Here is a 26,783-nt window from a genome sequence, read left to right on the forward strand (position 1 = left end):
TTGCAGCAGTAGTCCCTTTTCTCTTCCTCTTGTATTCGCACAGTAGTATTGTCTCTTATATCCGTTTAATTTTTTTTTTTGTTTCCAGCACACCGGACACCGAATTTCGACATCCGATTCAGTGGTTTGAATTGCAGATGTTAACATTTGTTTCATGTTTTTTTTTCAGCACTATGGATGTCGACATCCGGTTCAGTGGTTTGAAGTGCAGATGTCAACATCCATTTTCATTTTTTGTTTATTTCAAGCACTACAGATGTTCACATCCGGTTCAGTATTTTGACATTTGTTTCAACTTTTTTTCATGCACGTAGTGAGTTGTTTCTTGCTTCCTGCAATTGTTTTATGTTTGGTTATCTGTGTTGATTACAAAACCAATTTTGAAAACAAAATATGTATACTTTAGTCTGGTAGCTGATATTTAGGAAAATAATAAATAGTATTTGAATAATAAATAGTGAGGTTTTTATTTGAAACACTATGGATATCAACATCCGGTTTGCATATATGAGTTGCAAATGTCGACATTTGTTTCCCTTTTGTTAAATTGCATGAAAATCCAACTTAGGCCATGAGTGGTGATGGCTCCACCTGCTATGTACTCAAACTTTATTTTGGCTAGAGTAATTCATGAAAGTCCAACGTATTTAACTCCATAACTTAATTGTTTTAAAACCTTTTGGCTAGAGTAATTGCAAAGTTCCAAACATAAAAGAGAAAAATTTTATTTTTAATCATCCTCCTATATATCGTGAATAAAGGAAGAAAAATCTGACATCAAACTAGAATTAACTTGAGAATCCAAAAAACTCAAATAACTCAATCGATAATCTTCCACAATTATAACCCCCTACAATTAATTAACAAATAATGAAGAGGAAAATATTAAATCTAATAAACAAAATAAAAAAATAGTTCAAATGATAATTTTAAAAAAATAATAATAATGACTTGTGGATGTGGACATCCGACACACAAATTTGAAATTCGTATCTAGCTTATGCTGAATGTCCACATCCGATATTCTCTTCATAAAAAAAAAGTTAAGAAGTCAAATAATAAATTATTCAAACATATATAATTACATATGTATACAAAATACACAAGTATATTAATAAAGAAATAATTATATATGTAAAATAATATATACTCATATAAATTAATTCAAAGGATAAATTATAAAACAAAAGTAACAATGAGTTGCGGAGGTGGACATCTGACTCGCAAATCTCATATTCGTTTCTAACCTACACATCCAATTTTCTTTTCATAAAAAATTGAAATATGTTTTCATTCTCTTCTAAAATCAAGTGAGACAACTTTCGCTCCACATGATTACGGGAAGTTCAATAATCCGTTTTCATTACTAAAACGGATGTGCACATCCGGTTCCTAATTCATACTTTTTCTAATTTTTTTTAACAAAATCATTATTCATTATATTAAATAAATATAATCTTTATTAAAACTTTATCTTATGTATATCAAAATTCAATTTGGTCTATTAAACGTCACAGTATCACAAAATTAAATAAAACCTGTTTAAAAAAAAGTTCACACCTAACGAATGTTGACACCCGCAACTCATTCGTGTAAACTGGATGCCGACATCCGTATTGCTTCTTTGAAACAAGCTCCAAACAACAAGCAACTTGAAACGAAAGTTAACATCTACAACTCATATACGTAAACTAGTTGTCGACATCCGTAGTGCATGAATTGAAAACCACAACCAGGAAAAATATGAAGCGGATGTTAACATCCATAGTTGAAAAAATAGAATCGGATGTCGACATCCGTTTTAAACATTTTTAGAGAAAAAATATATTTTACGAAAAAGAGATGTTGGAGGAGGGAGCAGAGAACGAGAGATTCAAGGACCACAACTTGGAAAATGGACCACAGGCGGAATAAAAGGACTGCACCAACATTTAAGAGAATAAACGTTACTAGAACACAAAGCACAACAGAACGGGAAGAAAAATATTGGAGGTGTAGGGGTAAAATTTTGGAGGTGGAATCTTAAAGGTCAAACACCTGTCGTCCTAGTAACTCTTATTAATTAACCCCAACAACCCAGTTAGGTAAGGATATAATGGTAATAATTTCTGATTGTTGGGGTACTGAATAAATGTTTGAGAGAAATGTTTGGGAGTGCAGGAAAAAGCCCCTACACATTAACTTTTGTTGTGGCGCCCAATAGTTTGAAAAGCCTAAAACTTCATAAACAAAGCCCCAAGAATAAATATCAAAGGATAGTTTTTCCATCATTGTGTAATTTTTTTCATAAAATTAAAGAAATGGACAAATTTTAAAAAATTAATGTATAGGAGAAAGTTGGGTTTGTATGACACAAAAATCATGTTAAAGTAAAATTTTAATTAAAATTAAAAAAAAATAACACAAAGAGATTAAACATAATTAAAATTGTGTTTGATTCACACTAATAACTAGCAAAACTTCATTTTAATAAATTTAAAATCATGTCATTCCGTACCATATCGTTTCAAAGCATAATTTACTTATATGCATATACAATTCCTAACAATTTCACTTGTATGACAAAAAAAAATATCAAATACTATAAATAGACATGAACAAACCAATATGTGTGCATGGAAGAATCCAAGGATAAATCAAATGTAAATGACATGCATTGGCAACAATAACCATTTTCAAACCAAATACTACGCAAAAGCAAAAACAAGACGACTGAAAACAACTACTCAACCTTCTCCATGACCGTAATTCGTTTAAAGATTGCTTTAAGCTCTTTCAGACAGTCTTCAAGAGCAATGATATCTTCAATTTTGATCAAACCATCAAGCATATCGGTGGCTCTAGAAATTGTAAAGTTGATATCTTCCATTTCTTTTGAGCTTAACTTTGAGCTTATGTCCTCTTTCTTTAAGTCCTTTCTGATCTTGTAAATATGATAATCCAAATCATTCATTGTCTTGGCCTTCTTAAGAAACTTCTCATCTTCAGACTTGTACTTCGCTGCTTCTTGAATCATTATATTAATCTCAGCAGTAGATAGTCTTCCTTTGACATTGGTTATTGTAATTTCATTCCTATTACCAGTGGATTTCTCCTCACCAGTAACGGTGAGAATGCCATTATCATTTAGCACAAAAGTCACATCAAATAGATAGCCACGAGGAGCGGGAGGAAAACCAGAAATAACAAAAGAACCCAACAAATTATTATCGCTGGCCCTCGCTCTCTCACCCTCATAAACATTAATAGAGACTAAGGATTGGTTATCTATTGTCGTTTTATATTGTTTTTTCTTCTTTACAGGGATAGAAGTGTTTCTAGGAATCACAACACTCATGACATCTTCACTTACTAATACACCAAGTGAGAGTGGAGTAACATCTTTCAATACCAAATCTGGAACATTCTTAATGCCTCCACTCAACAAAGCAGCCTGCACAGCTGCACCATAAGCAACCGCCTCATCAGGGTTTAGGCTATGGCAAAGATCTTTTCCGTTGAAGAAGTGTTGTAGTAGCTCTTGCACTTTAGGAATCCTAGAAGAACCACCAACAAGGACAATATCATGCACATTGTTTTTGTCCATATTAGCATCCCTAAGACACCTATCTACTGTTTCCATACACTCTTCAAAGATGTCCATATTGATTTCTTCAAATTTTGCTCGGCTGATTGAAGAACGGAAATCAATGCCTTGAAACAAGCAATCTACCTCAATGTCTGTAGTAACAACACATGAGAGAGTCCTTTTTACCCTCTCGCATGCATTTTTCAACCTCCTTAGGGCTCGTGGATTCCCACTTAAGTCCACCTTATTTTTTCTTTTCATTTCCTCTAAAAAGTACTTCACCATTTTGTTATCAATGTCCTCTCCGCCAAGGTGAGTGTTTCCTCCGGTGGCCTTAACTTGGAAGACTTTGTTTGAGATAGTAAGGAGAGACACATCGAATGTACCACCTCCAAAATCAAAAACAAAAATATTTCGCTTTCCAACACAATCGTTCCTCTTATCAAGACCATATGCGATTGCTGCAGCTGTCGGCTCATTAATTATACGAATAACATTCAAGCCTATAATATCACCTGCATCAGTGGTGGAACTGCGCTGAGAATCATTAAAATAGGCAGGTACAGTAATCACTGCACTCTTCACAGGTTGTTCTAAATATGCCTCAGCAATGTCCCGCATCTTTGACAGGACCATGGATAATACTTCCTCTGCACAAAGTTTCTTCTTTTGACCCTTGTACTTGACAGAAATCATAGGTTTGTCATTAACACCAGCAACAACCTTAAATGGCCATAACATTTTATCTTTTTGAACAAGAGGGTCACTATATTTTCTACCGATCAACCTCTTAGCATCTACAAGAGTTAACAAAAGATTTGGTAGACTATTTTTTCCACTAGAAACTTACAAGAAAATCATACAAAAGAAAAAATAAGTAATAGTTTGAAAGTAAAAATATACCGAAGATGGTGTTTTCCGGATTGGCAGCAGCTTGATTCTTAGCAGCATCTCCTATCAATCTTTGATGGTCGGTGAAAGCAACACAGGAAGGAGTGGTGTTGTTGCCTTGGTCGTTATGGATGATCTCCACTCTATTATTTTGTTGCTGCCACACTGCAACACACGAGTAAGTTGTGCCAAGGTCGATTCCTATGACCAAACCCTTGTTGTCTTTGACCATTCTTCTTTTATGTGAATCAAGACACTAAGATAGGAAAGAACCTGAGAAGTAAGGATGAATATGAAGGGTTGGGTTTTATAATTGATTGGTAATACTAAAAAAAAAATAATCCCAAAATACCACTTAGTTGTTCCTATCAGCAAGGAAATTGAAAAAAGAAAGATTCTCACGCCCATTGATAGTTTGATAGTATAACTTATAAGTTATCATTCATTTGATTTTCCTTCTTTCATGGCATTAAAATCGCTTTAACTGTCACGATTTTAATATGACAGTTGTCATAATGATCTTATTTTTTTATATATTATGGTGATATTTTGCAGAAAACTAATAGACTTAACAAAAACTAAAATGGAAATTTAGGTATAATAGAATGGACGTAAATTCATAATAATACTATAGTTTTTAAGATTTTAAGTGGACTAATTAAAATTAATAAGCACGTAATCTCGCAAGTCAACATTTTTAAAAGGGTAATGGTATACAAATATTTCATTTTCCATGTTTACACCTACTTAACACTAATAAAATTATATTTTTAATTTTAAATGTAAAATAATATAGGAAAACTTAAATAGAAAAATAAATGTTATATTTTTTTTAAATATTGGATAAGTGTAGAAAAATCAAATGATGTGTATATATGATTTTCCATTTTTAAAATCCAACCAAAATATATAATAGAGTCACTTCGATGCGTTGCTATTGTGAAAAGGAATATATAGTTATATATTATATGGGAGGATTCAATGGACAAGAAAAAACATGTTTGTACAAATTTTTTAAAGATTTATAAATTATTTAAATTTTAAAAGTAGTTATTAAAAGAATAAAATTAGAAAAACAAAGGTTGTATATAGTTATAAATATATAGTTATAAATATATAGTTATAGATATAACTATAGATAAAATAAAATATATTATAGGTAATATTGTGTAAATAATAATATGAGTATAAATTTGATAGTTCCTAAAATAATAAAAGAGCAAATAATTCTTGTAGAATGAATAATTATTTGAATTTAAAAAGATGTTACTAAAATGACTAATGAAAAATAATTTTTTTATTATGAATAATTATTTAAATTTAAAAAGAAATAATTAAAAAAAAGACAATAAAGATGTGTGTCTTATAAATTATTTAATTATAAAAGTAATTATAAAAATAATAAAATTAGAAAAATTAAATGTGTATATAATTATATATATATATATATAACACTATTGATAAAATAATAAAAAAAATATTATAAGTAATATTATATAAATAATATTATCAGTATTAAATTTGAAAAAGTAGTTACTAAAACATAAAACAGTAAATAATTCTTTTGTAACGAGTAATTATTTAAATTTAAAAAAGTAATTACTAAAAAGAAAAAATTTTAAATATAAACAAAAACATTTGCAAATAAGTTAATATAACACATAATAAAGTGTTTAAGGTAACCTAATAACAAAACTAATATGTGAATTATATTAATACGTTACAAAAGTTAAATGGAAAATATATTTTTTATGTTCATATGATGATGTAATAAAGTACTTCTGAGTAAAATGATTCGGCAATTAAAACACTTAATCATAACTTTCTTCGAAGAATAATTAGTTTAAACATATTTGGTTTATATTTTTGGAATGTACTATTTTTGTTCCAAAATTTTAATTGGATTTTTAAATTTTAAGTTGTTCCAATTGGTTCTCATTTTTTAAAATATATTTTTAATTTAGCCATTTTTATTTTTATTTTTAAAATTGTAATTAGTGTCTTGGTTTCCTCTTGTTGCCTAATACATGTATTATTATCAGTTTGACATATGCTTATGGCAAGATATTGACACTACTCTTTTTATCATAACCAGAAAATAGAATCTTCAATTAAAGAACTTGGAGAAAATAAATAAAGAAGACAACTCAAAACAATACAAAAATGTGAAAAATATAGAAGAAAGTCTTATATATGAGAAAGAAAAAACTTATAAAAAAAAAAGGCATGCATTAGTAATTTCCACAATAACTTATTCTTGGGACGAATATGAATAAAGAAGTGTATTAACACTTTTAGGTGAGAAATTAAATTTCACATTCATAAATAAGGCCCCCGATGTCTATAATCAAGACCTTATAAATAGGATTATGAGCTTATAATCATGACCTTTGAATTGAATATGAAGTTAAGAGTTTGAATTGCCTTTTCTATTTTCAGTCTTAGTAAGAACCATTCAAAATTATAAAGCCATATTCAGTCAAACACTCCCACAGATCTACCTTCAAAATTTAACCAAGGAATCCTTCAAGAAAAAAAAAAGTTTCTCCAAGAAATACCTATAACCCTAATTTGGACTTCTCACTTTTAGCCACCTAAGACCTTTCTATAACTCGAAGCAAGCCTTTCAAGGCTTTCTCTTAGGTGACCGAAACCAAACCCTACCCTTGGAATGAACCTTATTTAGTCTACACATTTGCCTTCACCTTCCCATATGTTAGTTCAGATCATAACCAAAAACCAACCAAGAATCATGCCAAAAAACCATTTATTTGGAAGCTTATTTGATCTTGATCTTGTTTTTACTTTGAAACTTGAGTGGAAAGTCCTTCCTTTTAAGGAAACCTCCGGCTAGTTTTTATCGATTTTACTTATTCATAATGCATATTTATTAAAAAAAAAAAATAGGCCTGACCATAAAAATATATATGATTTTGTCTCTATTAGGTACAATGATATTTTGACCTATATTTTTATCCACTTTTAACTCATTACTTTAATCACTTTTCAATTATTTATTTTGATTTTTTAATGGTATGATGTGATGATATAAAGATGATTAGAATGATGAATTAAAAAAACAAAGTAAAGATAAAATTTGTCCTATTTTACTTAACCACATTGAAAAGTGCAATTAAAGGGTAGTTGAACAAATGAATGATGGTAATGGTAATAAATATGGGGGAATAAGTTGGTTTTTTATTATAATCTCATTCTTGATTAGTGAACTTCTTATAAAATTTTATGTGTTCAAGAATCGAGATTTACACAAAGAGAAAAATAAAAATCAAATGTCGGTATTGTTATTGGATCTTTTCTGCTTTCAAGAGAGTGCTTTATTTTATGGTGTTTTATTTAAACATTTGTAGTGTTTAAATAACCTTAAATTTGAACATAACCATAAATTTGTAGTGGTTTAGATTTTCTTGCAATTTTGTCTTTCATTATTTTTAAATTATATATTTCTACATTTTTTTATCTATATATATATATATATATAGATTTTTTTTTTAATTTGTGATGCTTCTACCCTTGCTTCCAGTATATTTTGGTAGAAAATTTCCGGGTTGTCAATAATTTTTAGTGCTGGAAGGTGAAGCTCTAGGACTGCAAAAGGCTTTATTTGGGCTTGCAGACCAGTTTTTTTCCAGCACTTCCACAATTACTAACTGCACTCCTACAATAATAGGAAAAAAGATTCAAAGACTCCACCATTGAATACCCTACAATTCATAAACAATTTTTCTATTTACTTTTGGATTAATCATCTCCAAATATTGTTTTCTATATGATGGTTATGATGAAGAAGCATTTTCTTTTTCTGACACAAGTTATCGCCACCCAAACGCCAACTTCTCTTAATAGATTCAAAAGTAACTCTTCTCTTAATAAATTCGTATCAACATAAAATTGCTACGAAATATTTATAACAATAACACAGAAGGAAAAAAGATGCAACATATCTTTTTCTTTTTTCCTTATTTAGGCACGTCTTCTTTAATTGGTGTGTTTGGTATGTTGGAATGTACACATGGCTTGAAATGCTAACTGGATTGCGCAGCCTCAAATAATTCTTTCCACTTCTCAGCTTCATTTCCAGGACCTTCCCCCTAAAATGTGTGCAATTTAGCATCAACAATATTCACAGATGGAGTAAGGAGTATATAACTAAAAATATGATTGGCTAACAAATATGCACTCTTTATTTACAGTATATTACAGATTATATAGTCAATACGTAAAACTACAACTTAAAAATTACCTCAACAGAGTTAATTTCATATACTTGGTTTTCAGTGACTTCAAGATCTAGTGCCTGCACGCAAGCTTCAGCAACCACTATTCTGCTGGCTTCGCCAACTAGTTTATCACCTGAAAGCCCGTAACAAATTTTTAAAACTTCAAATAAAAATACTAGTAAAAATTATATTATAAATAAGTCATAGTCATGTATCTAAAATGGGAATGGAAACACAAATAAGGTAAATTAACTTTCTAGTTTCAATATCTATCTCACGTGTAGTGTGAAACATTTCTCTGCACTTCAATGAAAAAATGAAAATTACAATGAATAGTGGCGTCGCCCGGACTTGAACCGGAGACCTTCAGTGTGTTAGACTGACGTGATAACCAACTACACCACGACACCGTCATGCCAAAACACTTCATCTATTACTATGTTCACTACGATGGATACTAGTATATATTCAAATATTCAATCTTGCATCTGGCATATCTTGCTAATTGATTCAGGCGAGCATTGCTTAGGAAATTAACAAAAAAGAAACAAACGTTTGTGTTGTTCCACTGTTATAAATGAGTGTTACTCATACCTTGACCTACAAGGACTGCTCGTCGTTGACCTGCTGTTGCTTTGAGCAAAGTGTTTAGATCATATGATGTGTATGGTCCATCTGTCAACCTTCCAGGTCTAAAATGCATTCGAATGTTATATGAGAATACTTCAAAATTTTAAGACGTACAATTTAATTTTAAATTAAAAATCCCCCACCTTTATGTTCATCAAGTGTTAAAACCAGGAGTGGAATACGCAAAAATTTCACCTTACCTGATTATGGTAAATGGAAGGCCAGAACTCCTCAGAAAATCCTCCCCCATCTTCTTATACTTCAGGACACCAAATAGGTTCATAATGCTACATGAAAAAGGAACAATGACAAGTCCGTGACCAAAGTTTTGGAACATAATGAACACAATAAGTGTCGTCGAGTAATTACACAAACATTTGAATCAAAAGGATGAACAGGGGAATCATCCACACCACACAAAGAATTAGGGGTAACTTTTTTCAACATATGCAACAATAGGACTACTACATATGTTAATCAATGCTATTTGATTCTATTGTAAATGAGGGTTGGTTAACTGGTTTGACAGCACCAGAAAAGGTTTAGGCTCTTAGTCTTGATTATTAACAAGGAAAAGTTAGACAACTTTGATTTTCTAAGTTTGGAGCACAACATTGACTATGCCTAATGAAACCAAATCTTCAATCAATGATAGCAAACAAAAAACCAGTTATGAAATTTCAATAACAGTATAAACGCAAGCTAATTTCATTTTGCCTTACACTTGAATTTGAAAACAAAAGAAAAAGTATAACCATCATGAAAAAGTGTTTTGAAGTATATATTAGTTTCTCATTATAATTTTAGAATGGTCTTATTCTTAATTACCAGTAAAATAAATTCTACTTTCTAGCAAGCCAACATACAATATCACAAAAACTTCACCAATTAAGAATAAAATATGAGGTATGCTTACCTCCATGGCAATTCATTGAATTTGGTCACACCTATTGATGACACAAGAACAACTCTCTTCACTGAGGAAGGTAATGCAGATACTAGATTCTTCACTCCCACCCAATCTTCAAATTAAATACTTTTAGTCAAAATCAAAACAAAAATATCGACAAGTGCATGAAAAGTAGATGAAGATTATGTTGTAGGCAACTTCAGTAAAAGGCATCCGTATTATGCTTACATTTTCCACTCTTGAATCTTCAGATATCTAATCTTCTATTTCATTCTAGTTATGACATCAAATGCTGCAATATATGCATAACATGATTCTTACCAACCCTTTCTGGTGTATTATCATCACCCCAACGCCTTGAAGGAAATGCTGTTGTTCCTGTGCAGCAAATCACGTGTGTGACACCCTAAAAAGCAAGTAAATAAAAACAAGAAAGCAAAAGAAATACAAATTATTTCCTACATTTTCTTTCTGACTGAAATTAATCATCAAAAAGAAAATAGTTCAGATCGAAGCAAGTATTATTCTGCAAAATACTCTGAAGAGTTTACCTCAAATATGGATGGATCCAAATCTTCCTGGTTCCTTGTGTCACCTTTGAATACCTGTTATGTTCAGAAGCTCGATATAAATAGAAAATAAATCCAGAATGGGTGAAAGTAAATTAACAAACATAGTTTGTTGCTCCTCAGAGGGACTACTTTTCTGTTTTGGATAAGAATCACAATTATTTTGGCACCCTGAATTATCTCCACAAGCTTCGGTCTTTCGGATTTACTATGAGACTAATCCTCTGTCCGGAGATTAGTCACACTTAAACTCCTCAAACCTCTCCAAGAATGGTCTTGTGAGAATTGAACCTAAGTCCTACCCCATAGGTTCACTGTGTGATGTCAACTGAGTCACATCTATTTGATACCTCAGAGGGACTAATTAAGCAGTTAAATTTTCACTTTGATTGCTCAATCAAGAGTAGATGGCGTACCTGCAGTTTCTCCTTATCTTGTTCACCAAATAGTTCTGTGGCTTTCTCAGGATTCCTAAGTATCAACCGTGACTTAATATTCTGCTGAAGCAGTGATGCAACTACCAGCTGCCCTGAATAGCAAGGGAACAAATGCTTCATAAACTTCCTCAAGCAAACTATTGTCGAGAATTATGTATGCATTTCTACATTTTATAGAACTAATCTTAATGCAAAAAATAACACTATAAGTGAGATCACAAAAGGCTTACAAATACAAAAGCAAGGATACACAGATAACAAAAGTTACTACTACACTCATGTTTATTTAATTGCAGTATTTTAATTACTTACAGAGTAAACCTTCAATTACATTCCCTAAAAATTGGGGTATCACCACAATGATCCTCCTAAGATGTTTGTCACCAGATTAGTCCCTCAAAAATTGGCATTTTACCGCATTAGTCCTTCAAACATTTATCACCAAATTAGTCAATTACAGATCTAAATATCACCATTTTCATCCTAATGGAAGACTAAAGGGTGAAACAAAATGACATGAGTTATAAAAAACTTATTTTTTGAATTATATGGAATATATTTTTAATCATTTATGATAAAATCAATAAAAAATAAGTTTGAATACTTCCAGATAACTTTAAATACCATATCAACTATAATTTATAATTGGCTGAGTGAAAAAGATTTTAAAGTACGTGCAACTTAAAATCATGACTATAATTTCTAATTGACCAATGGTGAAAAAGTTTGACACTAACTGTCCGTTTGGTGGTTGAGATAGAATAAAATAATTATACAAAAAATTTTAATTTTGAAAAACTGAAGGGTTCGAAAGTGTAATCAATTTTTTACAGAAAACAAAATTTCTACTTTGACAAAATTACGGAATCAAAGTTTAGTTAAGCCTGACTAGTATTTGGAAAAATTAGAATTAAATTTCAACATACTTTGAGAGTAGCAACATGTTTAACATATAATATGGTAATAACAACTTGAAGAGCAATAGTAAGTGCAGATAATTTACCAACGCCTCCGGAGCCACCAACAACAAGCACCAATTTGGAGGAAGAAGGAGTGCGTTGGGTACCATTCTTCAACTCCGAGCTTTGAGTTTCAATCACTTCCTCGTTTACAGCGTTCTGCGCTTTCGCCAACACCCTCCGTTTGGAAGCAGAAGAAGAGATGGAAACTCCGTCACGGAATTTACCGAAGAAGAAAAGTCGACGCTGAGAAACACCGTGACGGTGACGCCCGGCGAAGGCCAAAGGGAGTGTGAGAGTTGCAGAAGCCATGAAACGCAGACACAATGCAACTGGCTCGTCGTTTAGAGCTTCCAACTGTTATGGTTAGGCACCACAATATTTATTTATTTATTTTTAATAAATTAAATGGGAACCTCAGAATTGAACCCAATTGTTTGGTTGTTGTGCATTCGTGCCACTTGTCCCACTCCTACGTTTCTCAACTTTCAATTCTAGCTTCTAGTAAACACAGCTAATTCTGGTTGAAGTAAAATTAAACTGAATTTATCGGTTTTGTAAAATTTTGTGAGGAAAATATAAGAATTATTTTTTTCTAAACTCCTCTTAGAAATAGAAAAAAAAAATAAAAATAATTTATATAGAAAATAACTTGTTCTAAGATATCTATACTACAAGTCATCATACAAAGAATAATATCATACACTGGTAAAGTTAAAACCTGGCTTTCTCATTAGAGTTTTATATGGTGACGTCAAATTCAAAATCTAAAATCACTAAATTTAAAAAGTTACATGTTAAAAATGGATTTTTCTTCGTGTACCTCATCCTTATTAACGTACTATTAAACTATAATAACAAAAAAAAACCAAAGTATTATTTCTCTTTATATAACATTATTATTATACTATTATTATTCTCATATTTATTATTTTTATTGTTATCACCATTATTATTCTTATATTTGTCGCGGTGCAACTGTTACAGTTTTGTTTTCTACTAGACTCTATGAGAGAAAGAAGAAGAAAAAAACAACTCATTCTAAAAACAAAAACTCATTCCAAAAATTCATTCTGAAATGAAAGTTATCATCTATGTTGTAGAGAGCTAGTTTTAGAAATTTTGTTCTACAAAATTCTGAATAACTCATTTTAAGAGATATCATGTATATTATAAAAAATTTATTCTGAAATTTGTTATACAAAACTCATTCCGAAATGCATTTAATGTGTTATGAAAAGTTTATTTTGAAAATCTTATTATGAGTTCTGAAAATTCTAGAAAACATGTTTCAGAACACATAATATGAAAGTTATTTCTACTAAGAACAAAATGGTCATTTTAAAATTTAGGGGCTACACTTAAAAATTACATGGATGCAGAAAATAAAAACTTTAACAAATTATATTAAAAGTTAACCAAAATTTGAATTTTATCTGATTTTTTATTAAAATAAAAGTCGCACAAAAGTAAATAATGTCAGATGTTTTAATCTGAAGGGAAATTTAAGCTTTTTTAATTTCAGTGCAGTTGACATTTTTTTAATTTTGAGAACGTTTTTATCAAGTTTTTAGTTTGAATAGATTATTCATTTATCTTTTATATCCAATACAGTAATTATAAAATTCAATGCAAATCATGCAGTTCGTTATCACGTCAATTTAACACGGAAGGTCTTCGGTCCAGGTCCGGGCAACCCCATTATATATATTATTTTTCATTTTTTCAATTCTTTCTCTATACTTAAAGTTCAGGGAAGAATTTGGAGTTAATACAATAAAGACATTTTCTCCATTATTTTGAAAAATAATGAATGTGTTTTAAAATTCTTATACACTAATTTACTTAAAAGTTGATGTTTTTACCTTACTTATTTGTAAGATATTTGAGTTAAATATGTTTGTAATTATTAAATTTGAATGTAAAATTAAAATGCGTTCGTGTATCAAATTTTGATACATTTTTTTTTCAAATTTTAAAATAAATAGATATAGTCATTTTAATTCAACAATATTTTTTTTTACATGTTAAATGGCATCTCAGACTAAGATATGAGTTGGAACGTGACAAATGGTGTAAACAACTGAAATATCATGCTGAAATATTGTTTAACACGTCAAATGAGTTAGGAGGATGACTTTGAAACTTTGAAGATGAAGGAATACGAATCAATTTTGAATTATTGCTCAAAAATAAAGGCGATTGTGAACCAATTAAAGAGATATAAAGATAAAATTGAAGATGTTTGTGTGATAGAGAAGATATTTTGTTCCTTGACTCCAAAGTTCGATTTGGTATGTGTGATTGAAGAGTCAAAAGATTTCACTCCATGAGTCTTAAAGAGTTGGAAGGTTTTCTATAAGTTGACGATCGTTTATCAACAACTATTTTCCAGCAAGTGCACTGGTGCATAATAATATCAACAAGTGTCGTATTCACATGGATTTAACAAGTATATTGATAGTTATTTTTGGATTGTGATAGAGCATATGAAAATATAGATAGTAGTAATTATATAGATTGAGTGGAATAAGGGCTATGAATTGATTTCATCTCATATTCTTCTACTACACCACTACCATATTGTTTTCTTACTATGTAAATCATTCAATGTCTTGGGAGTACTCTTTCTATGTAGATATAGGTTCATTCCTGAATCGCTAGAACCTATGCAGTGGTGGAGGTTGGAAGGGGCGAGGCCACGGACCCTCCCTCCTCCAATTTTTTTCATTATTTTATATTTAATTTTTTTTTAAATTATATAAATTTTTAAATTTTTTTAAATTGTATGTATTTTTTAAATTAAATAATATTATAATAAAAATTAAATTAAGTATTTATTTATTTATTTTATAAAGTATAATAATAAATAATAAAACATAATTTCAAATATATAAAGAAACAAAATTATTAAAATATTTTTTATTTTCTTTCCCATTGTCTTTTAAGTTTTTCATATATTGTATTCTTCTCTCATACTTATTTATTTTCTTTTGTTACTAAAAAAAAATTAAACATAAACTCAGTATTTCTATCTTCATTTTTTCATATTTTCTCTTCCATTATTAAATAAATAAATAAGGTAAATTTTTCTTGTCTCACTTAATAGTGAACTATTTGTTTAACATTTAGCATTATTTTTTATCTCATGACCATTTTGTATATTCAATTTTTATTAATATAGAAGAAGAAACAATGTACTATGTAATTTTTCATAGTCGATTTTTATTTGTAACTTGATTATCATAAATTATTTTTAGTAATTATGTCTCTCAACTTTTGATTAGATTATGATAAATTAGTTTTTAAATAGGTATATTGATGAAAAACAAAAGAATAAATTTATTTTTTAAAATTGATAGAGAAACTACTATTGAAGATGAAAACATGATAATATGGTTGCTTATCGCATAACAATGAAATGAAAGTTTGTGAATACTTTTTGAATCAAATGCACATTAATAAAGTGGAAGATGAATATTTTGCAGATAATATGATTATTTACATCGAAAAAAGTTAACTGAAAAATTTAATTATGATTTAACTACCATGAGTTCAAAAATATGAAAAAAAGGATAAACATTCCTTTATATATGTGTAATTTCTTTGATAATTATAAATATATTAGATTATTTATTCATTTTTATTGAATTAGTCACAATAATATTAAATATATAAATCATTGCTTTAATATGCAAGACTCTTTGAATTAATCATTGCCTTCATGTGCAAGATTCTTTCATCCAACATCCCCTTTAGGTACCACGAAAGCACTAGTACATGTATGATGATTTGATTGGACCACAATTTGATACCAGTTTCCCAACTTAGTCCAAACTAGTTAAATAGATGAGTGATCAAGTCATCATTAAGCATAAATCAAACCACAAACAATTGAATGAAAGCAAAGATAAATACCCAAAAAGTAGAAGTGTATAGAATCAAAATTGATTACATCAAACCTGGACATGAGGGAGTTCAGTTATTCATAGAATATTACAATGCAATTCAAGCAGCATCTATTCATAAGATTTACACTAAAAGCATCTTCCTCGAGCCCCACAGACCCTATTCTTTCCTACAACTACATTTCTAACACTCCACTCAATGCCTAGAATGAAGACATGAGGTCTTTATTCATAAAAATTTTTGGGTGGTGCTCAGCCACAAGGGTTTCTTTGTAAGACCCGAGAAAATTAAATAGTTAATTAAATAATTATTTAATAAATGCGGGTAGTAAAAGCCTTTAAGGAATTTAATGCGGAGTGTTATGATGTGGAAAAGTATTAGTTCAAGTGGTTGAGAGTACTCAATTGTGTGAGAGGGTTTGGGTTCAAATCCTATATATGCCATTTGTGTGTTATTTTAATCTGTGCATTAGAAAGGTCTGGAACTGTGTGTGAACCCTTGGGCAGAAGAATTGGAGTGGGAACCAGTTTTGGGGGTGCAAGCAAAGAACAAGAGTGTTTTTGGGGTTAGAGACACATCAAATCCATGTTTTAGCAAGGAATCCAAGTAAGGGGAGTTGTTTTTAGATGTTTTAATCATGCACAATATACTGTGACTTGTATGAATTAAATTGGATGAATTTTTTTGCCTAATTACGATGTTTTCGCAAAATTCTGGGTTTTCGCCAAGAAACCGCTTGGCGGGCATAAAGGTGCCACCAGGCGGCACATCAGTTTTAACCTAGTTTCTGGGTTCTGCCTCGAGTTGCTTGGTGGTGGGTTGAATTCCGCCAGGCGGTGGGTTGAATTCCGCCAAGCGATGCACAATGTTTGCTGCTGTTTTGCTTTGATTTCGTGAACTTCATCATGTGTTAAGGTTCCATTGGGATATCTTTGCCTAATTGAATGTTTGATTATATTGGTATATTGTCTCTTTGAGTGGTTAAAAATTTGGGTTGTGATTATGAAACTTAAAGATTCAATCAAATGCGTGGAGGATTCTAAATTCTCAAAAGTTTGACGTCAATGATGTATTAATTGGTATGAGGTTATGGAGTGGATTAGTAGCATAAAATTATAGTGTTTCTGCAAGATTAATGTGTGGTGGTTGATGGAAAAGTAGAAGAGAAGGATTGGGTTCGCAGGTGCAAGAAACCTAGGATTTTACCCAGGTACTGACGTGTCGCTCGACAACATCTTATTGGCCGCCAAGCGATGGCAGCTAGACAACTCTGTATGGAGAAGTCTGGTGCAGTGGACGCGAGAGGGATTATGGATGAGTTGGTTTGGGAGAAAAGTTAGCTGGAATGGAGGAAATATAGAGGAATAGGAAGTGGTTATGCTTATATGTAGTGTATTGAATTGGAGAGTGCAATTGGAATGCATTGATGTCTAATAGGTAATGAACATTATGGTAAACTAATAATCTGATATCAGGGAACAATGACAGTAGAGATTAATTAAGTTGGAAAGGAATGGTAGATAAGTTGGAAATATGGATTCTAGTGCGTTGAGCAAGTGGAATTGAAAAGAGTGGTTAGGGGATGAAAGGATACATGAACCATTGGTTAAGTATAGGATTGTTACTTATGAGCTTAATTGGCTAAAAGAAATGAGTGAGATTGGGTTCTGCTATCGGTGAACTGAGACATGATGTAACTACACAGGGGTAGGTGAACCCCTAGTATGAAATGTTTGAATGATAAAGATGGGTTATAGAGAAATCAAATCAGGTTAGGATTGGTGGGAAATTAGAATCAGGTTCTGAAAAGCAAATGCGCAATATACCTTAGAGCAATCTGGATTGTAGAGCTAACCAAATTGAGTGCCAAAACCACCAGCAGAATGCCTCTGGTATGGCGCTTGGCGGCCTACTGATAACCGCCAGGTGATAGTAACAGCGAGAGAGGTCCCTGCACCTCGTGGCGCTTGGCGGCAGGGTATACTCCGCCAAGCGGTGTCTGCAAAACAGTGGGTATGTGAAAGGGCTGGCGCTTGGCGTGAGGAGGTTCCACCAGGCGGTCTGGACTGGTTTCGTCTGGCGGCGCTTGGGGCTACGCCAGGCGATAATTCTGCAGACTGTGTTTCGTGTGTGTGTTGCGTTGAGTAATGATGCTATACTTGGATCGGGAGATGTTGTGCCATGAGCAGGTAGGTTCATGGATGGTGGTGAACATGTGATGATATTAGCGGGAAGGTTCATATCTAGTTACTCTTGTATGGGGATACGAGCAAGGTAGGTTCGTATCTTTCGTGCTCACACTTGAGAGATGCTGCGTGCGGGGAGGTACATGGCTGGTGGATCACATGTGTTGGACTACGGGCGGGCAGTTCCGTAGAGCAGGACTACGGACGGGGAGGTTCGTAAAGCAGGACTACGAGTGGGGAGGTTCGTAGAGCAGGACTACGAGCGGAGAGGTTCGTAGAGGCAGGACCACGAGCGTGCAGGTTCGTGTAAGCATCATAAATCCTGAGTCCAAGGCTAACTAATTGTGTGATTAAAGGTTGAAAAGCTTTGAGGTTTAAGGTCTTGGCCAAGAACTAATTAGGTTAAATAAGATGGGTGTCTTATTATATTCTGTAATTATATATGTTATTTCTATTTTTATCGGCTCACCCTTTTTGTTTGTGTATGGCGATGATCGTGTGATTCGTTACACGGGAGCAGATGATGATACAGGTGATGTTGATGATGCTCAGGCGACAGAATGAGGGCTAGCTGGGATTAGAGCTAGGGATTTTTATTATGTTTTCATTTATGAACATGGATTTTGGAAATTGTAATGCTTTTAATACTCCTATTTTATAAATTTTGGCGCGTGTTTAAATATTTTAAATTTTTCCCGCGTTTGGGAATAATAATATTTCGCTAATTAATTTCCTTTTCATATTTTTATTTATTTAATTAAGTAATATTCCCAAGGGATGTTACATTCTTCACAAGTAGGTTTCCTTCTCAGCTTAGCCCCTTGGCTTGGTGCTTAGCACTTGACCTTTCCCAGGTTTTCATGATTGCTCAGCCTCATAGATTTGTGCTCCAAATTTTCTTGCAAAGAAGGTTTCCTCATGAGGCTCAATTCCAATTTTTGTGTTCAGCTATAAAGTCAAAATGTGTTATTATGTCTTTTCTACTTCCATGGCTCAACACCAATGATTGTGGCTCAGTTGCATACTTGATATTTTCTCTTATATTAATTGTAAAATAGCAAAATATCATTATAATTCAATTAAACTCCAACTCTTAATACCTCATTTTATATCTTAAGCTAACGAGGATTGTTTTATACATAAGTAACATTATTTGATACATGACGAGTGTCAATTTCAAATGAAAAATTTACTTATTCTTTACACTATCACAAACTCATGAAGAAAGAATGAAGATGGGTTAATAAGAGCCATTGGATCAAGCCCTTAAAGGTCAAGCTTCTTTGAAAAATAATGGAGGATTTAGGAGTCAATGAGAACGTGGGCGAGAAAATAGTGATCAATTATAATTTTTTATTTATAACAGTGATTATTTTAGTAACCAATAATTTTTTATTTTGTAAATTGGTATCTAAATTAGTTACTATAGTGACTAACTATTTTTTGTTTCTAACATTAATTTTTAATCGAAAAATTTCTTATAGTAGAAATTCTAGAACTACAAAAAAAGGCCTTTAAAAATATGTAAAACATTAATTAAAATATGAATTTTATCCCTTGTTATATTAAAATATAAGTTGCACGAAAAATTTTAGAAATAATGTGATATAGTGAAATATATATAAATAAATAAAAAAAGAACTTAAATAAATACAATGTCACCTGCTTTTATCTTAAGTGAAATTTGGTTTCTTATTTAGCCTGTATGTTACATTCTTGAATTCTGGGAACGCTTTTATCAAATTTTTACTTTGAAAAGATTTTCATTTATATTTTAGGTAAAATAGAGTAGCCTTAGAATTTGAAACAAACGGTGTCGTGGTGTAGTTGGTTATCACGTCAGTCTAACACACTGAAGGTCTCCGGTTCAAGTCCGGGCGACGCCAATTTATTTTTCTACTTTTACGTTTTCAATTATTTCTCTAAAATTAAAGTTTAGTTAATACAATAAGAACATTTGCTACATTATTTTGAAAAAGTTATGAATATATGCATCTATTTACTAACTCACTATTACTTTCAATAATCGGAAATTATGAAGATTTTTAAGCTGTCTTAAAAGTAAAAACTTAAAGTGATATGCATAAATTATTTTAAAAAATTCTTATACATTAATTTGTTCCAAGTCAATATTTTTTACTATTTTTTAAGAAATAATTTACGACGCATTATATATTATATTGCTTTTCATTCTATACTATTTTTTTTATTGTCTATCACTAATCTTTCTTACTAGAGAACTTAACGAAATACGTGTTTTTATAATATAACATTTTTGGATATACAATCTGTTTTATTAGAATAGTCATAAGATATTACATAGCTTTTGAAGTAGAATTGAGAAGTAGGTCTTGTATGGTTTACTCTTGACATAACATACTACATAATGTTCCTAAAGAGGATGTTGGAGAAATTAAAAGATTGCATGGATATGACATAACTTAACTCAAGTGTAGAGCAGGTAAAATATTTCTTTTTAGGCTTTTGAGAAAAAAATGTTTTAATTTTTTTCAGTACTAATATTAATTTTTTGAATTAATTATAAAATTATGTTTAAGAAAAAAATGTATAATTTTTTTTTAATACTAATATATCTCTATTAAATTAATTATAAAATTATATTTAAGAAAAATAAAGATCTAAAAGATATTTGATACTAATATATTTCTATTAAATTAATTATAAATTGATGTTTGATAATAAAATTTAATCAAATTATTATTAGTGTTCTCCAATTTTAATTGGTATTAAAAAATATATTTAATAATTAATTTTGTTTATCTTTATGCTCTTATAATCATTTTTTTTATTCTATTTTTTTCTTCTATTTATTAATGACTTTAATTTAGAAAATACAAGTGGGTACTCTTTGAATGAATAAAATAATAACAACAACATAGATATAGGTGAAACCAACAATATAACTTTTCGGTTTTTTATTTATTGCTAAAAAATTAAAGTTATTAGATTGTACACTTTTGAAATAAAAATGCTTAAATCTTGAAATTTTTTTAAAACATTATTTGTTAGATCTTGATGGAATCGATTTTCAAAATTAAATATCTGAAGGGATATTATAGTTTGAAAAATGATAAACTAATTGACACTCTCCATTGTATAAAAACAATACATTCTTTCCAACTGCATATATAGCTTATAGAAAAATGTTAACAATTCAAATATAAATTAGTTCAGTCCAAAAAAGTTTCTCAAAGTTAAAGATAATAAAAACTTATTTAAAATCAACAATGTCTCAATAAAAATTAAATAAATTAACCTTATAATCTATTTAAAAAGAAAATATTAAATGAAATTAATTTTGACAATTTAATAAATAATTTTATATAAAAAAACTTAAAAAAAAAATTAAATAAAATGTTTCGGTCTTAAATTTATTTTAAGTCTCTTAAACCTTTTTGAATCGTCCTTAACAAGGTAATCTACAAGTTGTTGATAAGGTGCAACATTACGATAAGTCAAAACATAAGAGCTAATTTATTATGTTTATCCATGTGAAAATTAGTTGGTTAGCACCCCAAGTCAGCCACATTCACTTTAAATATTCATAAAAAATGTCCAGTGACTAAAAACTAGATAAATTATGATAAAATTCAATACCCAAAAAGTATTTAGTTTTGTCGAGATTACTTTTTTTGAGCTAAGACTACAAATGATTCTTATCCTAATTACAAGCATAAGTGTTGTTGTTAGCCAAAAGAATATCATTAACATAACAAGAAAATCGTAATCTCGAGTGAAGGTAAGCAATGTGTAGTATGTTTTGTATTGGCCAAATCTGAAACTAAGTAGAGTCCTGAAGTTTGGAAATTATTTTCATGGTAATTGTTTGAGACCATAAAGAGAACAAAGTAGATTATATGCAAATCCTAGAAAACTAATAAAAAAACCATGAAAAAATTGCATATATATTTTCCATCAAGATCTCCATTAACAAAAACATTATGAACATCGGTCGATAAATATTTCAATCGTTTGAAACAACCAAAGAAAGGAAAGTGTGCAATTCATCATTTTTACAATGGAAACAAAGGTTTCACAATAATCTTGTCAATCAATAAAATAAAAATGATTGTTTTTACACAATGTTTACAAGAACATATCCCCACAAATAGAAAAATATCAAAATTACATATCTTAAACAAGATAATGGAAAAAAAGTATTTTTTTACAAATATTAATAATAAAATAAAATATTAATTAATTAAAATTTGATTATTATAAAATATAATATTATAAAAAGGATCTTATTTTTTTAGTAAACTAAAAGTTCCAAAAAATAAAAAATAAAAACAATGTGATACAGTAAACTAAAAGAAAACAAATTAAATTCTTATCAAGAACTCTTAAAATAACAATAGTGACACCGATGAAGACGTTATTATTTTCTGTTTTAGAATAATATCTTAGTGGTTACTAACATGTCTTAGTCTTTAGGATTTTTTTTTTCTGTTTCTGTTATTTTGTCACCACTAATCTATGTTTATACTAAGTGGGTTCTTGTATTTCTGATTCAGTGCTTATTTAAACATAATATCTTTAAATAAGTTTGAATACTTTCAGATAACTTTAAATATGATATCAACTATAATTTATAATTGGCCGAGTGAAAAAGATTTTAAAGTATGTGCAACTTAAAATCATGACTATAATTTCTAATTGACTAATTGTGAAAAAGTTTGACACTAACTGTCAGTTTGGTAGTTAAGATAGAATAAAATAATTATACTAAGCCAATGTAATCAGTTGTTTAGTGTATCAACAAGATATGAGACGAAGACGCAACTCAACAGGTTTTGGAGCCTCCAACTGTTATAGTCAGACACTACAATATTTATTTACTTATTTTTAAGGTTATAATACTTTTTTCTCATCGTTAAGTTTTTTTAAATAAGTCTTAATATTGATTTTGTGTTTAAATAGGTTTTAATTTTCGTTAATTTTATTCAATTGAATTCTTTTTTCTAACACCATTTAAATCATTAACGACCATGAATAATGATTGTTACGTGTCATTTTGTAGTTTTTTTAAATTTTTGAATTTTTTTTATTTTTATTTTTAATTTTATTTTTAATCTTTTTAAATATACACGTGTCAACCCAACAATGTATCACGTATCACTTCGTGATTTTTTTGATTTTTTTTAATAAACCAACGTGTCCCACTGCAATGTTTCTAACTTTCACTCCTTCTGTCTTCCAGTAAACACTGCAAATGTGTTTTGTACGTATCTATAATTTATATTTATTTTTATAATTATTTATTTTTAATTTATTATTTATAATATAATTATTTATTTATCTTTAGAGACTTACATTTACTTTTATATATTTTTAATAAAATTATTTTAATACTTTTTTTATTTATTAATATTTTCTTCATTTATTTTAATTATTTTTAATAAATATAAATTTATTTTTTATATTAATTAATATAATATTACATATATTTAAAAAATATCGCATCGTTAGTATAATACAATACTAATTGAAGTGAAATTTAAAAAAGAAAAAGAAAACGTTTATGATTGGTGGGTTATGTGTCTGTGTTATGTGTGTTTTGTGTTTTTTTTTAACATGTTTGTTGATGTTGTCTATCTTCAATGGCAGGTAGAGGAAAGTATACATCAGAAGACAATGAGTTGAAGGTGTTTTAGGTCATATGTTGAGTTAATTTTCCTTAATGTTTTTGAATTGATTTGAATTAAGAATGAATATGATTGTTCAACGAGGGTTGATGTTCAATTTGACAAATATGAAGGTAAGGTTGTCGGTACATTATTTAATGGGAAAGCCATGACAATTAAAGAGAAAAATAATAATAAAGAAAGTAAAAATAAATGAAATAAAGTTTATAAAAAATTAAAAATTTAAAAGAAAGTTAATTAATTAATTTAATTAAAAATAAAAAAATCATTTTGAACCCATCTTTTTAGCCTAACTTTTATAAAAAAGAAAAAACTAAAATAATAATAAAAATCTAATTTATTCTAATTGCATCATATTTTTTTTCTATTCTTACCACCCATATTCATGAATATGTGTTTTCTAATTACCAACCTCACCACACTCTAATGCTCACTCTAATGCTCTGTTCACTTGAAAGAGAGTGATTGAGAGATAGTGAGTGAAATGGTTTGAGTTGATTTAAGAGTGAAATTTATGTTATTTTTTTTAAGGAATTTAGAAATGATGGTGAATAAATTTAGAAGTAATTTTTGTGAAAGTTTGGAAAAGATTTGATTGATGTGATAGATTAAAAAATATGTTTTAGTAGAAGTAATAATCAAATTACCATTTAGTCCTTAGTTAAATTAGTGTTGTAAATAAATTTCTTAATTCTTTTAAAGACACTCTATCCATCCACAAAACGGATTCGATCCAGCGTCCAGCCAGATTCGATCCAGCTCCAGCCACCACAGCGTATTCGATCCACTCCTTCTGCGTATTCGATCTCGCGAAGCCGTATCTGATCCACCTCCCATCAGATCCGATCCAGTGAGCACAGATTCATCACGCATATTCGATCCACCAACGCACCGTATCCGATCCAGCACCAGAAGATCGAATCCTTCACGCATGATTTGGTTTTCCACACCATGGTTGCAGCTTCTTGCACCCACTTTTGGTTACAACAGTGTTTTCCATTGCAGTGCAGCGGTGAGAGAGATGCGAAGGTAAAACTGTAAAACGTACACTCATCCCCCTCATATCCTCGCATAATAGCTGCGATTCCAAAATTCCTCTATCCCTCAATTCCTCGCTCTCACTTCACACACATCTCCTTGAAACGAACACTCCAACCTCACTAATTTCTTTGCTCGCAAATATGCTCACCTTCAAACGAACACAGTGTAAGGCTTTGTTCACTTCCTAAGATAGATTTGAGGGAGAGGGAGAGGATGGGTTTGAGTGAATTTGAGAGTGAAGGGTGTGTTGTTTTTTTAAGGGATTTGAAGGTGATTATGAGTGAATTTAGTAGTAAAGTTTGTGAGAGTTAGTGAGGGATTTGATTGATATGATAGATTAAAAAAAATGTTTTAATATATTTAAAAGAGAGTTTACCATTTTATCCATACATAATAAGGAGTATAAATTTGTGTTTGCATGAGTTTAATCAATTTTTAAATTTTTTATTTAATGATACACTTTAAATAAATAATTTACAAAAATTAATAAGATAAATTATTTATTTTCATAGTATTGAAATAAATTTTACCAAACAATTGTGAATATAATTTTATTTGAAATTAAAAAATTAGTATGGAATATTTCTTTGGGATTAAAAAATTAAAAATTAATATTGCACGCAGTCCATGAATGGAGGATCGGTTCCATAACTTTGGGATCGGATTTGCTATTTATGGGATCGATTCCAAGCTGGATTGTTCCAAGCTGCATGACATACTTTTGGATCCGTTCCAAGGCACGAAGATTGTTCCAACGTAGCCATTTCTCAAATTTTGGAACCGTTCCAGGTCACGAAGATCGTTCCAACGATGCGAATTCTCATATGACTACATTGTCGTGACAACAACCGCTGCTTCGAACCAGTTTGGTGTTTGTCTTCACCCTCATTCGCACCAAGAACAGCAACAACAAGCTGCTTCGAATTGGAACCAATACATGTAACACGTGAATAATATAATTTGATCAGGGTAAATGGGTCAATTCATAAAACTCTCCTTCAAATCTGAGCTAAATAAGCGGGATGAAAAAATGTTCATATCCTTTAAATCCTTGCTAAATCTCGCTTGCATATCATGCAAAACGAACAAGCTTAATCCCTCCTAATCCATCTCTTCATTTGCACAACAATAGTAAATACGCTACAACGAACAGACTCTAAAGGTGTGTTCCTTTGAGGGGTGGATATGGGGAGAGTATGAAGATGAATTTGTATAGATTTGGGTAGATGGATTTTTGTGTTTTTTTTAGTGGATTTAAAGAGTAAAGTGAGTGAATTTGGAGATAAGTTTTGTGAAAGTTAGTGAGAGATTTTACGACAGGCCCTTGCTTAGGCGAGCCCTCCTCGCCTGAGCAAGACCACCCCTCGCCCAAATGTGAGGCCCCTCACTTGGGCTGAAACTGTAGCAACAAGCCAAGGTCTCCACGCGATCTCTCTTAGGCGAGCCCCTCTCACCTGAGCGAGACATTGCCTCGCTCAAACAAGAGCTCTTCGCTTGAGCGAGAGCTCGAATGTGAACCTAACTTGTTTCTGCAAGTCTCGCATGGGAGAGAGCGTCAGTTTCTCACCACTGTTTCCCTGCACAACCACACATACAAATCCAAACCAACATACCGAGGCATTCCATGCATTCATAAAATCACACCAACCATAGAATCATAAAAATAACAACAGGACAAACGAAATCAAACTACACAAGCCAACCCTAGCAGAAATGACTCCGACACTTAAGCGAATGAGCACGACAGCTCCAGGAGCAAATTTAAAAGCTGAAAATCTC

The 26,783-nt window shown here is 30.6% G+C and overlaps 2 protein-coding genes and 2 non-coding genes across 4 annotated transcripts; 1 reads left to right on the forward strand and 3 right to left on the reverse strand.

Moving 5' to 3' along the window:
* Positions 1 to 2,607: 2,607 nt before the first annotated feature.
* LOC114166970 (heat shock 70 kDa protein 4-like) lies at positions 2,608 to 4,708 on the reverse strand. Its single transcript, XM_028051850.2, has 2 exons — positions 4,472 to 4,708; positions 2,608 to 4,365 (listed from the first exon to the last, which is right to left on the reverse strand). The coding sequence occupies exons 1-2, from the start codon at positions 4,689 to 4,691 to the stop codon at positions 2,723 to 2,725; spliced, it is 1,863 nt and encodes a 620-aa protein (XP_027907651.1). The 5' UTR covers positions 4,692 to 4,708; the 3' UTR covers positions 2,608 to 2,722.
* Positions 4,709 to 8,289: 3,581 nt separating this feature from the next.
* LOC114166387 (NAD(P)-binding Rossmann-fold superfamily protein) lies at positions 8,290 to 12,564 on the reverse strand. The gene is made up of 9 exons (XM_028051106.2): positions 12,247 to 12,564; positions 11,223 to 11,335; positions 10,789 to 10,842; positions 10,559 to 10,643; positions 10,244 to 10,349; positions 9,528 to 9,614; positions 9,292 to 9,389; positions 8,721 to 8,830; positions 8,290 to 8,568 (listed from the first exon to the last, which is right to left on the reverse strand). The coding sequence occupies exons 1-9, from the start codon at positions 12,512 to 12,514 to the stop codon at positions 8,503 to 8,505; spliced, it is 987 nt and encodes a 328-aa protein (XP_027906907.2). The 5' UTR covers positions 12,515 to 12,564; the 3' UTR covers positions 8,290 to 8,502.
* On the reverse strand, positions 9,034 to 9,107 carry TRNAV-AAC (transfer RNA valine (anticodon AAC)). The gene has a single exon. It is a non-coding gene; the product is annotated as a tRNA-Val (tRNA).
* A 7,545-nt stretch (positions 12,565 to 20,109) lies between the features above and the next one.
* On the forward strand, positions 20,110 to 20,183 carry TRNAV-AAC (transfer RNA valine (anticodon AAC)). The gene has a single exon. It is a non-coding gene; the product is annotated as a tRNA-Val (tRNA).
* Positions 20,184 to 26,783: the final 6,600 nt, after the last annotated feature.

The sequence above is a fragment of the Vigna unguiculata genome, chromosome 10 (genome assembly GCF_037176805.1).
Source record: "Vigna unguiculata cultivar grain cowpea cultivar isolate G323 ecotype 2 chromosome 10, ASM3717680v1, whole genome shotgun sequence".
NCBI lineage: Eukaryota > Viridiplantae > Streptophyta > Magnoliopsida > Fabales > Fabaceae > Vigna > Vigna unguiculata.

Excerpts from the sequence above, each read along its gene's own strand:
- LOC114166970 (XM_028051850.2), bottom strand. The coding sequence starts at position 4,691 with ATGGTCAAAGACAACAAGGGTTTGGTCATAGGAATCGACCTTGGCACA. Across the intron at positions 4,366-4,471 it reads TCCGGAAAACACCATCTTCG|ATGCTAAGAGGTTGATCGGT; the intron begins GTATATTTTTAC and ends TAACTCTTGTAG.
- LOC114166387 (XM_028051106.2), bottom strand. The coding sequence starts at position 12,514 with ATGGCTTCTGCAACTCTCACACTCCCTTTGGCCTTCGCCGGGCGTCAC. Across the intron at positions 11,336-12,246 it reads TGGTGGCTCCGGAGGCGTTG|GGCAGCTGGTAGTTGCATCA; the intron begins GTAAATTATCTG and ends CTTGCTATTCAG. Across the intron at positions 10,644-10,788 it reads TGGATCCATCCATATTTGAG|GGTGTCACACACGTGATTTG; the intron begins GTAAACTCTTCA and ends CTTGCTTTTTAG.